This window comes from Apaloderma vittatum, unplaced genomic scaffold, assembly GCF_000703405.1.
Source record: "Apaloderma vittatum isolate BGI_N311 unplaced genomic scaffold, ASM70340v1 scaffold30356, whole genome shotgun sequence".
In the NCBI taxonomy this organism is placed as follows: Eukaryota; Metazoa; Chordata; class Aves; order Trogoniformes; family Trogonidae; genus Apaloderma; species Apaloderma vittatum.
In genome coordinates, this window is record NW_009721829.1 from 44,287 (window position 1) to 61,103 (window position 16,817).

The 16,817-nt window shown below is 37.5% G+C and overlaps 1 protein-coding gene across 1 annotated transcript in view; it reads right to left on the reverse strand.

The window, feature by feature from the left end:
* The window catches only part of STXBP4 (syntaxin binding protein 4), a 58,518-nt gene that overhangs the window by 25,637 nt on the left and 16,064 nt on the right, over positions 1-16,817 (reverse strand). Inside the window, exons 13-20 of the mRNA XM_009871547.1 lie at positions 16,445-16,541; positions 14,990-15,093; positions 14,260-14,346; positions 13,285-13,350; positions 7,640-7,816; positions 5,618-5,734; positions 5,060-5,109; positions 3,811-3,941 (exon numbers count right to left, since the gene is read on the reverse strand). Of these exons, the coding sequence (XP_009869849.1) occupies positions 3,811-3,941; positions 5,060-5,109; positions 5,618-5,734; positions 7,640-7,816; positions 13,285-13,350; positions 14,260-14,346; positions 14,990-15,093; positions 16,445-16,541 (829 nt within the window). The remainder of the gene's footprint in view (positions 1-3,810; positions 3,942-5,059; positions 5,110-5,617; positions 5,735-7,639; positions 7,817-13,284; positions 13,351-14,259; positions 14,347-14,989; positions 15,094-16,444; positions 16,542-16,817) is intronic.

Below are 16,817 nucleotides of genomic sequence, written 5' to 3' on the forward strand. Positions count from 1 at the left end.
CAGCCCTGTTGTATCTTTGATTTCAAGAACAAAGTAGTAGTAATGTACATGATATTAATTCCATTGTAATAAACAAACAAACCAGGGCTGCAACAAATAACTAAAAGAAATACAAATACTTAGCAATATTAGCTACTCTCAAAATAGCAAAATTGTTATTTGCAGACTTGCTACTCTGCCTTATAACTTTGTTTCACCCGCAGAGTCTAAGGAATGGGAAAAAACAACTAACACTTTGCTGAATATGGAATGGCTTTGGCAATTGACCATAATATAGTCAAAAGAAAAGAACCCTAAACTGAAGAAACGGATATATTCCATACTTCAGCTTTTTATGCCTGAGATGTAAGCCTTTGTGGTCCAAAAATCAAAAGCAGTTAAAGTATCAAGAGAATGAGCACTGACGGATGCTGTTTCCATCGCCTTCTCTTTATAGACAGTTGCACACAAGGAAAAGGAATACAAAGACTGGGCAACTAAACTTCTGCCTGCTGGATCTTCATAATCAACTGCACAGGGACTACTGGGACTAGCAGGATTAGTATCAGTAAGGTGTGTAGTTATTTCTGGAAGCCGTATTAATTGGGAGATCATTTCAGTGAACTTCAGCATGACTGCCATGTGTCAGATCCCAGGCTGACAACAGATTAAAGGAACATGATTGGGAAAAGTAGTTTAAGATGCGCTGCTCGAGCTCCTGCTGAGCAGAGAAACAGGCTTCATAGCACTTAACGGATACTGGTGACCGGGATTATCTCAGCAAGAGCAAGATTGTATTTTTGGACAGAAATTTCAGAAGCAGAGTAAGGAAATTAGCAGTCAAAATACTTGAAAACTGCATTATGCAAGGGCACATTTCAAAATGCCGACTGCTATTTTATGAAGAGATAAGTATGTTCCAGGGTTAATCAGATTTCGGCCATTACCAGTACCAAGAATATTTCTTTTCTAATTTTCTAACTGAAAAGAAGAAAATGCTTTCTCAATTCTTTTTAGAATGATTTGCACCATATGGTCTACTAAGAGCAGCCAGCAACTACTTTTAAATGCTACAATTCTTTCACTGAAGCATTATTATCCTTTGTATGATGAAAGCAATTTCATGTCTTCAGGAGATGCTTGTATTCAACAGAGCAGAAAGGCCTCTCAAGACTTAGTTTCTAAAAATAGCTTACAGTTTTTCACAAAGATGAAGGATGAATCTTTCAAGCGATGAGCTTGATTATTCTGTTTATTACTTTCTTATTTGCATTTCTGGATCTTGAAGATCCTGTAGTAGTAAGCACTGGAAAATGATGATTTTTAAATTTTTTTTTTTAACAGAGTCTTCACTTCAAGAATTGCCAAACTGACTTCACACAGCTGTCATTCAACCTACGATGCTGAAAACCGATCTGCAGCACTATCACAAGGCAATATGTACTTGGAGATTTTCAGGAATACATTGAAGTTCTTTAAACCTCTTCCCTCAGGCAAAATGTCATGTTATTATGGAGGAAGATGACACAGTTTGTGTGGCTAATTCATAAATATGTCATTTTGACCTGGTTGTCAAGGATGATCTTTAACAAGAGCAGTTATTTTCTTTAGGAAGAACACTCCACAACCTTGTCTCTACACCTGGACTTTGTTTCCCATGTACTGTAAATGAATCAGGTGTTTTGGTTAGGGGTCCTTTACTTCACGTTGTACAAAATGAAGCAAATAATGAAAGCAAAGTTCTACTTAGAAGGTAAAATATATCATGATAGTTGCGTAGCTATAGACTTCTATTCACTTAGCAAACTCAAAAATATTAACTCTAATTCTCTAAGAATTCATTACCAATTTATTACGCTGTGAAGATCTTTCGGGAAAAAAGGAAAACCTTCAGTCTGCAATGTAAAGCCTATGATACTTTTTTTCTTTGATTGATGTATGATATTTATGAAATGCTACATATACAAGAGTCCCCTATTTATGACAGCCCATCTGCAAGAAAAACGAAGATCACATGGGAAACATTTAGTGAGAATCTGGCACAGAGGACTGCAGACAGAATGCTATTAAACAGTTACTCCGACTTAACTACTCTTTGTGAGAGAGAGAGAGAGAGAGAGAGAGAAAGCGGGCAAGGTTTAAGCTTTAATCTCATACACAAGCTCGTCAGAGCCCAAATCTATCTGTAATACTCTCCAAATCAGAATGAACTCAGAAGGATGACGTTCAATCTTTAAATCCTTCTCTGCAGACCTATTTTTATCTCTTAGGTTCATAAAATGGATCCCTGCTGTGGCTCCAGAGCTTTCTAACATGTATCCGACCTATTAGGTTTGACACAAGCACATGTTAGAATTCAGCTGCATTTAAAACTAAAAGTTTGCCTTGCACAATTTCCTGTCTAGAGTGAGAGAAAGAACTTAATGTGACAGAACTCTACCACTGTCACTGGCAGAAAACCAATTATCTCCTCCCCTGGCCACTGTTGTTCTTTTCACTTCCACCAGTAACTCTAATTCTAATATTCTGGACACTTCTGACACTTCTGGACATCTTATTTTGCTTTCCTCTTCACAGAGTGATGCAATAAATGTTGCATAAATAATGTTGAATCAGGTATTTTTCATATCTTGCAACATTTCCTCAAATATATTTATTGGATCCCTTTCTAAATTAATTCCCAAATAATGTAAAAAGGTTATTCAAATCTCTGATATTATGATTATTGCCAGCCATAATTCACCAGCTTACCAAAAATTCCTGTAATAAACCAGCCCATTTCTGTTTTATTGGTGTAAATCAATCCATCTGCACTGGATTAAAAATGTCTGCTCAACTATAGCTAAATACAATCAAAATATACAATCACTCTGATGATCTGAACTGAGAATCACATAATAAGCCACAACTATTTCTTAGATTTCCAACTGCATGCATTTCATTACAGTAATTGCTCATGAACTAGCAAAATTTTACCAGTGGGAACAGATTTCTTTTGATGACCTGAGGATATACACGTATTTCCAAATGAAACTGCAGGCTACATTCACTCCCTACAGCAATAAAGTCTCCAGTAAGACACTTTGATACATGTTCATGTAAATTCAGCAAAAAAACTATTTAGAAACATTCCGGTATGAAAGTAGAGCGTTACAGTCAGGAAATTCTGCTAGTTTTACATGATTCTGGAAATACTCATATTTGTCATTTTGGCATTAATTTTCTGCTTCAAGTTTTCCAGAAAAAAAAATCTACTCTGGGATAACTTTATATTCTAATTATAGTTTGATGAAGGTGCATACTGAACTGTCACTGAACCTGCACTGTCCTCTGGTCCTATGAATGATTTATTCTGCCAGCTCACTTCCAATTTTAAACAAAAATATCTACCATCTTTGCTAATAAACTGATGCCAGACTTACAACAGAAAAGTGGTCAAATCACCTTATGAGAACAGCCTAATCGTAGGAGCAGGTTCTGACTGCAGGCAGGGTAAGGTTGGGTTATGGTACGGGTTAGAAAACCAAAGGGGATAACTCAGCGCGGCAGCAGCCCTTTTCTTGTGTTCGCAGGGCTTCCACCATTCTAAGAGGAGCTGGACTCTAGACCCCTTACCTATCCCACACTCCTTACTCAATCCAAACACAAGCTCTACTCAGGTTCCTTTTTCCACATCTGGAAAAACCCCCAACCTCCACAGGGTGACTACTGAAGCACGCTCCTCGCAGTTAGCGAGCGAAGTGCTGAAGCCACAACACTTGATGGAGGAAAGGAAGCGTATGCGTGTGCAGAGGCGCAGGCACGCGCACACAGGGGCGCACACTCACTCACAGTCGACTTCCAAAATGGCACGGACAGACTTGGCAAGGTCTCTGGCTTCTGCCGCAAGAGCTGTTGTGACAGTGGGTCCAATCCTTCCCAGTCGGGCGTGATGTGCTTTAGCAGACAATGTTGCTCGGTCGCTAAGAGAACAAAAAATTGTACGTGTTGATTCGCGAGACGATAAAAGAAACTGTTACTTTTAATAAAGTGAACTCGTGCTTCTAGATTGGTTTTGGTCTCAGTGTACGATTCACACCACCCAGCTGATGAGTTTGCCTCAGAAGTGGTTCTCTCTGTACAATAAAGGTACTGGGAAAGTTCAGTTCAAACAACATTCACATCTCAAAATGTAGTGTCAAGAACTCAGTGGCTGCCAGGAAAGTAACTTAAAAGTGATTTTCACATCAGCATTTAAGAAGGGGCACTGCTTTAGGAGTCCCAGTTCTTATCTTGTAGGGTCAGTCAGTTTATCACCCATTTACGAAAATAAAGCCTGTGGACTTCATGAAACATGCAGCGTCGCTGCTGTTGTGCAGTGCCAATGGGGACTGCATTTCACTGATCAGGATTCGCACATGAGAACACGGACATCTACAAAGTGATAGTCGATTTGATCGAGCAGATCTTTTTGAAATAACGTTCCAGCCAACGTCATTGAAATAGATGTGATTTCCTTGGGACCTTTACTCAAAAAGATGACAGGACAGAGACCAAACAGCTTCACTGTTCCATAAATATTAATGCCACATTTTCTGGGGTACGTAGGCACAACCATGCTGATGTTTTGAAGAACCAAAGGCTGCTCTAAATCTTGTTGAATATTCCTAGTGACGTTTTTAAACGGAAAAGTAACAAAACTTAGATGGCTGTACATATTATGATGATGCAAAATTTGCTTAGGCAAATCTAAAAAAAAAAATCATGAAAAATAATTATAACCCACTGTTAAGGCTCAGTGCAATTTTAACTAATCCATAGCACATTATAATTACTTTATGGAAACATCCAGACAACCATAGCTATGTAATTACTAAGTATTTTAATTTAATTCGGAAGTTTTTAATGAAGCTGTATCCTGAAAGCCTAATTTATAATTCATGCCTTTCCCTCTCCTCCAATAAAATGACACTCAGAAACATTCAGAAAAAAATATACGAAAAATAGCTACAAGGCAGTTTTTGGAGACTTTGAAACAACAGTAGAGTTTTACAATATTAATACTGCCATTTCAATATTAATAACTATGCCATTTCATTACCTTAAAACTGTCGAGGATGTAGAGTTATCTGAAAGTATTTCGTGCACAACCTGTTGGCCATAGTCAAGAAGTTAATTTATAAAATGCCACAGTCAAAAAGTTAATACCTTATAATTTGATGTTCTATTTGGGTATGTGGGATTTAATTTGTAATTAGAGTCTAGTCTCTCCCAGGTAGAAGTATAAAAGTAAAACCTAAAGTATTACAACTGCTTTAAAAGAAACAAATATAATAACATCGCTTTTTTTTGTTTCATAACATTTCAAAGCATTATAAAATATTACTTCTTCTCCCTTTTTCCTCTGGGAAATTTCACAGAAATTGATGAGTTTGTGAAAAAAATTATCTGATCGGTTTGATTTGTTTAATGCATAGCAAAACATAAAGATTAAGTAAATTCCTACATGGATCTGTACACTTACACACTATCTTTATTTTTAGCAATGAAAGGATCTCTGCAAACTAGTTTATAGTCAGTTTACTACATTTATTCCTTAGAAACATCAGCATAAGACTTTTACAAACAGAACATTGCTAGAAATGAAAGGCAAAGCTACCTCCACAAATTGGAGCAATTTTTCAGTAGCCACCTCAAAGGTCTTCCTAGCCGATTCTGATTTCCGCAGCTGGCAGTCCAGCACCGTAACTCTCTTTCTCAAGTCTTGGATGTTATCCTGGGCAAAACATTTTAAGGCTTTCATTGCAATCATTTTCTCCCATGGCTCACATAGATAGACCCTGTGAATTGAAATGGATCTCTGACATGTAACACACACTCCTTTCTACAATTCCAAAATACAGAGTGCTCCTGAGGCAGGTATGCCTGCCCGGCCAGCAAATCAGCTCCCAAACTGCAATGAATTTTGGCAAATGCTATAAAGGTAACCAGAAACTGGCAGCTACTAACAGTGACAGGGCTGAGAATGAAAGACACTTCAAACCGATTCCTGAACAGATCAAAAATACCAACCAATGGTGACAGTACCTGTCAGCAGGGTGGCATAAATATCCAGCATGGGAACAAACTCAGTCCACTCGTTTGCATCTGCACATCCTTTGGCTCACCGAGCATTTATGGCATATCTTGGAGAAAATTACCCACTAGGATTCCTCTGCACTTGTATAACGTATTGATCAGTGGTAAACGTCCCTCTGCACGCCGGCTGCAGGGGTGAGCCCCATTAGGGCTCAAGTTCTGGAGGTTCAAGGTTTCTGCTTTTGTGTGTGAGGACCACGAGTAAAGTCTTCACATGTACATGGGTGTGTTTGTTTAGCTAAGCTGCCTGCTACCTAAAATGCTCTCCAAAATTAAGGAAATATCACCATCATGAAACTTTTCCATTCCTGTAGGTGATCTTCTCCAAAAGCCCACCGACTACTATAAAACCCACCAAAACACAGTTCTGATCTTCACTTGAAGAAAGAGAGTATACACATTTGTTTGCAAACACTGTACAAAGCAGTGGAATCATGATCACTCTGGATGTCAGAGAATCTGTGGATCAAAAGCCCTTTCCTTGGTAAATGAACTGTCCACTACTGGAGAAGGAGCTGGTGAGCCCTCAGAGGGACCTCACTCTTCTATACTAAAAGGAAGTAAATCTCTAAGAAAGCAACCCACACACTCTGAATATCTTAAAATCTGGATATTTATTCAAGTCCTAGAAAACAAACAGCATCACAGCCAGATGTTCAGAAAGAAGAACTTCTAGGGTGTGATTCATCTCATCACACATACTCACAATTAGATGAGAGGAATTCCTCCCTGGGAGCTACATCTACTTGCTATGGTGCTTCTTTGTAAGCTTGGGCGCCACAGAGCTCGGTTTGACTTTTTAATAACTTGGAATATTGAATTAATTCTCCTGATTAAATAAGGCAACATTTCAGTAGGTTTTCTTCATTAATTCATACGCACACCCCTTTTTAATGAGAAAAACAAGGTAAACACACAAATGCCAACCTGCCTGCACTTGTTCAAACTGCCTGCACAAAACAGACCTGCAATTATGGGGGAAAATGTAAAGTTGCCTCAAATATTTTATTCCTTAGCATGTCTTGAAATGTCTCATTGGAGATGAAATGGTTTTAAAATACGAGGCACAGGAAAAAAAAATTGGCAGAATAACGTTAGCAGCATTTAAATGATTATCTTGATTAAATCTAAAATTCCTTAAGAACAGGACTGGACTTTATATGTTATTATCTGCCTAATAGAAACATAAATAGAAAGGCCATTTTGACATAAATACAAAAGCATACACATACATGTATAGTCTTTAAAGGGAATATATCTGCAGTCCAGAAACGATTCCATGCGTTAACACTTGACATGTGCCACCTTGATCTATGACCCACATATGCCTCTGGCTCCTATTTTTCCAGCCCGAAGATATCCGGATAAAGGAAGTCTCATACACTTCACATTACCCCCTTCACTACGCGTCATTCCAGTTATTGAATAATACAAGACAAACAGTGACCTACTTTAGAAAAGCAGATGAAAAGAAAATGAAAACAAGATACATGACAACAGCAAGGAAACCATGGTAACTACGACAGGCGACCGCTTCGCTTACTTTATTGTGGCCAGAATGGTCAGTGAGCTGAGCCTTCAGCTCTACAATTTCAGCTTCTAACAGGCGAATCACTTCTTCGTAGTCCATCTCCATTCCCCGAGCCTGCCTTTGTGCAGCTTCTGCAAGATGAATCCTGCTTCGCAGGGCTCTCGCCTCTTCTACAGCTGCCTTGGCTTCCTACAGTGGATAGGATTTAACTGAAAAGTTAGAACTCCAGCTAAGACAGAAGTACAGACTCAGCTCCAAAGTGCAGCAGCTGGCACCAGGGCTACCTTTTACTCTTTCTGGTTAGATAGTTCAACGGGTAGTTTTTAAGTGTGTGAAGGGCAAACAAAGGACAGGTGTTTACAGAGAGAGGTAGTTTTCCTGACAAATCACAAACTCTACAATTACTATAAATCTAATTGAATGAAAGGTTTTACAGAAATGCACCTGATGCTGTTCATCTGCACCATCACTTCCATACTAAAAAAGTACCGTAATCAGAAGTTATTTCATTTTATTATTATTGCCTGAATTCACACTCAATTCAGAGGTCACACATCATGCAGAGGGACTTACAATGCAAATGTTCAGTACACACTGTTCTCAGAATAAGTTCTGGTTTATATTTTTCTGCCTAGTTCCTGCTTTTATATTGTTATCCTGTACTATCACAGAAGAATATTATATGCAATTTACATATAAATAATGTATGGAAACCAAGAAATTAGAAGCTGTTAGCTTTTAGTTCTGCTACAGTAATCCCTAAATGTTGAAAAGACTGATTTTGAGAACTATATTGCTTAGTTCATTTTACTACTCAACATCAATTCAGGTTAACTTCGATTTGTAAAATTAGAAAGTCAAACTAAAGGTCTGGAAAACAGATGAGTTTTCACTAGGAAAAAACAAACAAACTGCTCATCAAAAACCTAGTCTTAGAGGCTCACTGGCACCAAAACCAGTAAATTATCCTTCCCTTTAGCTTTTCATTAATCTGTGGGAAAAGTCACGGTCACTTTAAATGAATTTTCTGAACCATTAAAGTTATAAACTTTAAATATACAGATTCACAGAGCTAGAAATTCTTTGTACAAATCCCTCAGCTAAGAATACTAAGGTGAATATCCTATTCCTGACCTACCTGTTATATCTTACTATTATAACTATATCCTGGCTGGGAATGGAACTAGAGGGGAAACAGGTAGAAGTAGAAGGAAAACACAGTATGAACCTATAACAAGTAGAAAATAACCTTATAGTAACCAGGCTTGATATCACTGTTTCTGAAAAACCTAAATGACCAAATCTTCCCATTTTTTTGTGGAAGAAACATCATACAATATTTAACAGGTGTCATAACAAACGTTTAGAGAGGTCAGTTAAGCTTACAAAACCAGGTTTAATTCTATTATTTATTAACGTAGAAGCATTTGTTCTGTGCAATCAATATCCTTCACGTCAGGTTTTCCTACACTTAGTTATAATGTTTTTTTCTGTAAAATAATCTACCAATCTCAGTTTCAGATGACTTTTAACCTGGACACTGTTAGTCTTAATAAACAACATATTTATTTCAGGTCATAATTAAACTAATCTCAGTAACATATATATAAGACATCACCTTTCTCATATTTACAATGGTTTTACAACATAATGGGGGTGGGATGATTGCGAGGGACAACTCTTAGAAAAAGCATTAGAAGAAGTAACCACACAAGTAGCAAACAGCAACATCCTTAGGGAATAGAGACGACATCGGTTTGTGTAGTTCAGAAGTTTCTGTTACAGGAATATGAGTGATACGAGATACATTTATAACCTTTAATTTGACAGCAAGTATAACATTTTTTTTTCTTTTGAAAGCATTGCATATTCTACCCGACGATCATCTCTACCTGGCAACATGGACTATTCAGAAGCAGCTTTATTGCTGCGTGTCGTGCTGTTCTTCGGCGAGTTCATGTCAGAGTTGTCTGCTCGCACAGCACCAAAGGCAGCACAAGGGGCCATTGCTGAGAGCAGCCACTGACAGCACCAGAACAATCCACCCCTCCCACAAGCCACTCAGAGCAGTTCTTTTGCCTAGAAACAATTCAGAAGACGCAGGGGCTTCTAGGAAATTCTGAATCTACAGAAGCAGAGGTCAAAATTGCTGCCTCGGTAGATCACTCCACTGTAAGAAACAGTGTGACTCAACGGCAAGAAAAGCTGATGCAGGGGATGATGAGGGAGCCTTCAACAGCAAAGGTGTCCTTCAGCAAGAGGCTGGAGGTGGGGAAAAAACACTTGGAGACAAAAGCGAAAAGATGCTCTGATGATAAATGCAGAAGTCTTGACAAGGGGTGGCATCTTAAACATGCACACATGGGAATTATTTAACTAAACTGATATGAGAAAAGTCATGGGAAAATTGCTATAATGAAAAGGGACGTCTTCGTTTTGAAATAAGATCTTCTCGAGATGAAGGTTTAATCTCTTATAAACCAGAATTGCTTTTATTTCTCCATTGTTTTTTCAGAAACCCAACTGTTGAATACTAATTTCTCTGTAACAACAGACTGACTATGACCAGACTTCAACAGTGAAAGACCTAAAGGAGTAATTAACGAACAATAGATTCTTACATTACAATGAAACGATTATCTCCGCTACAACTGAATTAGCAGAATTTTCTGACAAACGAGAGCTGTTTGCCCGAGTGGGGAAGCACAAAGGGAAACGACACCGTCAGGTTTCCCTGTTCTGCAGTTACTTTAGCTGGTGCCATGGTGGTTTCTCTTACTTGCGCAGGTAAGGGGCCCCGTCCAGAGAAGGGCAGATGGATAACAGCAGGCTTCAGCAACCTTTTCTCTTGTCCTATTCAACCAACTGCTCGTACGGAAGTACATGCAACAGAAACGGAGTCTGCAGCTGCTAATTTTTCATCTGTATAAATGCCTGATGGGACCATTTTTCCTAACCTGGTACAAAGCTACTACAACCAGTAAGAAAGTGCAAGCTGGAGGAGAGAAATTGAAACCTTACAGAATCAATTTCAAGGTACAGGTTTCTTTCAAAGCCAGGTTCTATTTCTTCCCTGGATAAATTCAAGTGTCAGGAGAAGGTCTTATCCGAGTAATATTCCTGGAACAAAGGTTTTCAAACTACACGAATAACAGTAGTTACAATTCACATTATGTTGATTCCTTAATTTTACAAATATTGTATGCTGAAAACATCCTTAAAAGGAACTTTGAGTATCTTCACTATATATTAAAATAAAAAAGCTAATGAAATAAAAATAAACTCAACATGTCTTGCAAGCAGGGTGAAATAAAATACATATAGTTTCCAAACAGCAGCCATTCGAGACCTAGACTTCAAGTACCCCTTTTCCCCTTAGACAACGTAAGCATGGAATAGCAAAGCTTAGCCCTATCAAACACAGGCCCAGAAGTAACCTATTTTTAGGACCCTTCACATTGATCACGTTTAGCTGAGGTGCTTCAGCTGACAATAACTGCATAAAGAAAGCTCTAGTAAAGAGGAGAGCACTCAGGTTGGTGCGACCCAGGACTTTCAGGCAGCACAATGGCTTTCTATGTTTTGTGCCAATTTCAGCTTCCATATAATTTCACAGATGTCCCAAAGATAGTGTTATATCACAATATATTTTAATTGTTATAGACCGGCATTGGAAAATAATTACTGCCTCACTTCAAATTTTGCAATACTTATAATCTTAAGAGTTTGTTTGTTCTGTTAGCTACTGATTCAACACTGTTTAATGAATCGTTGGTAACAAAACATGTTCATTAACCAGAATATTTGTATGCCTGTCCTAATTAAACTGTAATCTCTGGGATTCACAATTAGTAGACAATAGAAATGCCACAAAAGATACTTCAGTATACACCTTGTAGCCTATATCCTCATTTAAAAACTTGTTTTTTCAGGAGAGTAGTGATTTAAAACAAATGCTTAAAATTTATTGAATTGAGAAGACACATAGTTGGTTTGTTTGTTTACTTTTAATCAAGCCATTAGGGCTTGATAATGTACCCATTAACTCATTTCACTAACTTGAGCTAAAAAGGAATGCATCATCTTAAGTTAAATGGCTGCTTGCACTGTAAGTAGCCTTTTTTTTTAAAAGTTCATATCACTATGAATCTCCCTGTTTCTGAACTACAGAAACAGATATAAAACACTTGAAAATGCACCAAGTATAAAAAAAGCTAAAGTTTCCATCCGAAGCCTGCTCTTATCTCCTAAAATTACATATAACTTATTATTTCGTTTCCATTTCACTATATTAAACCTTTCCAACAGCAGCTACTTAAAACCCTTGCTGGAAAATCAAGAGCTTTTGGCCCTGGAGGTTTGTGCTGCAAAGCTGGTCGTGCCCATCACATGGCAGGACTTGAGAGAAAAAATAAAAGTACAAGGACCTCGTGTGGTAGAAAATCGGCATTGCTGTCCTTAAAAGTGACCATCTTAACCCATCGGTGTCCAAGCCCACCTCCCCAATAGGAGCAGGCACGTGAATTTAAACTGCTGCTGCTGAGGACCTCATGTCCACAGCGTTTGCACTTGGGGGTTTGTACTTTGAACTAGCTTTAGTCTAGACTGATAGACTGAACATCTGCTCTAGTCTAGAGTAACAGGCTGAACAGCCGGTAGCGAACAGAAGCATGAGGTGCACTACTGGAACATACCTCCAGTTAAATTTCATCCAAAAAAGAATCTGTTTCCCTGCTGTCCCACTGCATCAGAAGGCAACATCAGAATACTAATGAGAAACAACTTTCAAGCAGCTCTCTTATATTCAAGGAATAAAAAGTGATAACAAAGGTGCTGAACAAATCTACATGTACAGGCAAAACTGAAAAACTAATCTTAACAGTACAAGGAAAGGTTTTTAAACCGTGTCTTGGAGTTTCACGTGTGACATCTGATGGAACAGATAGCCATGAGAAACCTCCAAGGAAGATGTGTGGCAGAACAGGAGAGAAGAAAGGCGGCCAGCTCCTAGCAAGGGAGCTGATGGGAAGATATTCGGTAGAAGCAGGGGAACAGGAAAGTCACTGGAGTTTGAATCCAGGTTATAAATGATTGGAAATTTCCTTTAAGAGACACAAGAAGACTAAGTTTTATAAGAAACTACAACTTCTTCTCTCACCATTATAGATAGATATGGGGACAGAAATGAGACATTCCTCACAAAACACTTACCAGCATATTTTCCTGGTAAATATCAGGTAGAATTATTAAGTGCATCTATTTTTTCATTCTTGAAACTCTGGTTGACATATAAAGTAGATAATATTGGTACCGTAGATTAGGCACACTGTTGCCTAAGAACAGAACAATCACTTCAAGAACACTCAAGGCCAGAATGGTACTACTACATTATTATCCTACTTACCAGATGTAGCTTGTCTTACAGTTCCTACCTCAACTCAACAGCAAAGCATGTATGTCATTGCTCTAAAAACCTATGGACCAATATTCTTCGGTTCTAATCAAAAGCTTTATGCTAACAAAAGAACCACTTTGTGTCGAAATCATTGTGAAAGTGTAGTCTATATGAGCGTCAGGAGAGAAAGAAGTGCTCCTTTCTCCCTTCCACAAAAAAACAGTAAAGAGAATAATTATATTTTTAAGAAACTTCAACATACCTGCTTGACTGTTTGTAGCTCCTCTGTTAACTGCTTCTGTAAATTCACAGATTCAGACAACTCTTCCTGTTTAAAAAAAAAAGGAAGAAATAATTTAAGAATTAGGTCTGAAAGAGTCTTGACTTGTATCAATGTACTTCCTGCCTTCTGTAGAACTCCTGGGTTTCCAGGCCATAACACATACCTGTCAATAATGTTGTATAATCAGAAACCCACATACAAAAAAAATTCTGGTGGAAGTAATAATCAACAGCATTTCAGACTAAGAATCTTTGTGCACTGGATGAAGAACAGATCTTTGGGCATGCCAAGCCAATGTTTCTGTAATCTATAGCAAGAATGACCATTTTTTGTTCTGAGGAGGAAGCAATTTGTAGAACTGCCTGTACCCTGGGATCAGTTTTTCAGTCCTGTCCAAGAACATGATGAACACAGAACCAGAATTTTTTATCTTTTGAATTGTCAGAAAAGAAATTCATAGGACTACGAGTGTAAGCAAGTGTATCAAGAAACAATAAATATATTTATTTCTCTAGGTCTTAGGTATTTTCTAATGGCTGTGAAAATATGCATTAATTTTGAAAACAGATTAATTTATCCTCCAGTTCTGACTTCTTTCAAAAGTATTAGCATATGCTCAGGCACTGTGGATATTAGGATCACACATTTCTAAATAAAATTTCTATGCAAATCAGTCACTTCTCCAAATTCACTTTTATGCAATGTCTTCTTAGTCTCATTTCTCTGTGAATCAGATTAAAAACTGCGTTAGCATTCAGCATAACAAATAAATTTCACTGTCTCCAGAAACAGATGGAAAGTGATCAATCTTCAAATATAAATAGGACTGTTTGCTCTGCCTTTTTATTTATTCATCAAAAATTGCACATAAAATTCAAAAGAAAAACAGTAAATTACTCTATACACTCAAAAAGTCTCTTGAACAATTTAAAGCAAATAAAAATTAAGTATTACCTTTAATTTACTCATTTCTTTCAAAGCTTCATTTCTTTCTTTCTTAAGCCTTTCCATGTCATCCTCCAAAGGATCACAGGTTACAAACTGTACGTATTTAAATGTGTAAGGTTAGAATGTATTAACTGTATCTTCCATAATCTTTAATATTTTATCTTAAATGGTCTTGTTAATAAAATGAGAGGATAATCATTTTAAACAAATTTGAAATTCTGAAAATACTGGAAATGTTTAAAACAATTCTGATCATCTTTATCTTCTGGAGGAGCAACTAAGTTTCCTGTTAAAAAGCTTTAATAAAAATGTTTTTTAAAGTACCAAGAATACAATGCCCTCTGTTTTCTTCAATATTTTAAATAACACATAATTTTATTTTAGGATTCCTATACTGCAAACGCTTTTTTAAAAAGTCACTTCTAGAATAACGTGACCTTCCCTGTAGCAGTAGTTCAAATCACTGGGTCAAATAAGTGTTCATCACCCAACACAGGCAGTGGCATTAAGAAACCTCAGCAACGCGCTGCTGTCCGTACAAATCCCAACATAATTTTCTGAACTGCTTTCTGCAAATAAGGCTGCTTTAAAAAGCTTCACAGAAACTAGGTTGCCTTAAAGAACCCCAGGAAATGGAGTTCTAAATGTCTGCTGAAGATTTGGAGTAACTTACGTAGCACAAGCTCTCCAGTAATCTCCTCCCAATAGTTAAACACCGTATAGGTGCTTATTTTACCTGTGAATCCAGTAAGTCGGCAACTTCATTGATCCCGAACGTTTGGCCATCATCTGTCGCATTCAGTTGCATAGAGAACAGATTCCTGGAAACTTCAACGAAATCTAAAAAACAGTTTAGACTTAGTTGCTGCAGTCCACAAGTTCAGTTTGGCAGCAGTATCACTCGATGCAAAACAACTACTAATGTCACAGCGTACAGGTACTCTTTTATAAATGCAACATTTGCCCTCCAGAAGCTTTCTAAAGGAAAATATGAAAGTCAGACACATCTCTCTGAACAGAAACATCTGGTAAAATGGGATGAAATATCCCTGAATCAAGCTGTGAAGGAGAACAGAAAACAAAAGGTAGCGTGAAGTTCATCTTCAAAAGCCTCGGTAGAGATGCCCTGCATTTGGCAGATCCCTGGGAAAAACTAACAGGAATCCACACAACTCTTACACACCTGCCCTTCCAAGTGAACTGACCTTACTAGAGGAGACACAGTGACCCTGGGGGGAAAATGGAAAAATTTCATGCTAGCTCACAGCTCATAGTTTCCTTTGCAGGCCCTCTCCCCCCTCAAGAGAGAGCTGGGAAAAAAGGTGTTGACTAAGTTGAAAGTTTTAAATACAAACACTGTAGTGTTCTCAATAAACATGGCTTGGATCATCCATTCATTTCAAATGTGTTAAAACAAACAACTTTCTTTTGCAGTATGACAGAAAAGTGGAAATATAAAGATCAGTTTGTTTATATCATGTAAGATCTGATTGAAGATCCATTATCTTTCTCGATAAGGTACTTGGAAATCTAGTGCCTTTTTTGATGGTTAAGTATAAAAAATTATTTTCCCAATACTAGTGTTGATGCTGTTTTGCATAAATTTTAGGAAAAGCAAAATTTTCATCGATTTTAGCATCAGAACTATCATGTGTCTCACAGTTTATGAGAAAAATTCTTAAATTGTTAGTGTCACCCACCACAATTGTCATAACCAACAGAAGCAACTCACTGCCATCAGAATTCAGTTTAGCTAGAAGAATCATGATGGACTCCAAGCAAATCTCTTGCTATATGCAACAGTTGAAGTGTTCTTGCTTCTCACAAATGAAGCAAGTTAAATAACCTGTCAGTTTAGTTGCTTCAAGAAATCTCTTAAACCAACAATACTCTCGTCCAGTAATTTTTTGGAACAATTTCAGTACCCTGTTGCCAAGGCAAAAATTTAGGAATTTACAAGCATAAAATCAAAACTTTCTCAAGGCTGCTCTTAATTAAATTTGTGATTTGCTTTCCAATTACTTAATTTCCTAATTCCAAGCTTATTTTTATAGAATAAGGTTCTTACCTCAAAGTGTCATTTTATTTGCAGTAGCAACCAATACTGACAGGAAATATACTGGTGGTTATCAACTATCATTTCTATATTCTTACATTTCATTATTTTCCATGGTAATTAACAACTTAGTACCTCCGAAAGGCACCGTTCCTTTAGAATCTTTCTGAAGTTGCTGCCTTAGGGCTTGCTGCTGTTCATCTGTGGGCTGAACCCCAAGATAATTCAATGCCTGGAAGGAGAAAATTTATTTTGGAGGAAAAAAAAAACCAGAAAGGACTAGGGATAATGACTGCAGGGACATAGGGGAGTAGTAATTAAAGAGCTATACTTCAAAGAGCCTTTGTATCACAGTACACTCTCACTGACAACACTTTTATTCCAGAGACACTCTGTGACTTTTCCTTCTAATTGAGAGATGTTCAGATATTATTTAACCTTGAATACAGATGAGTGTAATAAGCAAAACCCTTTGTCCTTAATAACTGCCTTAAAAATCCTGAGGGAT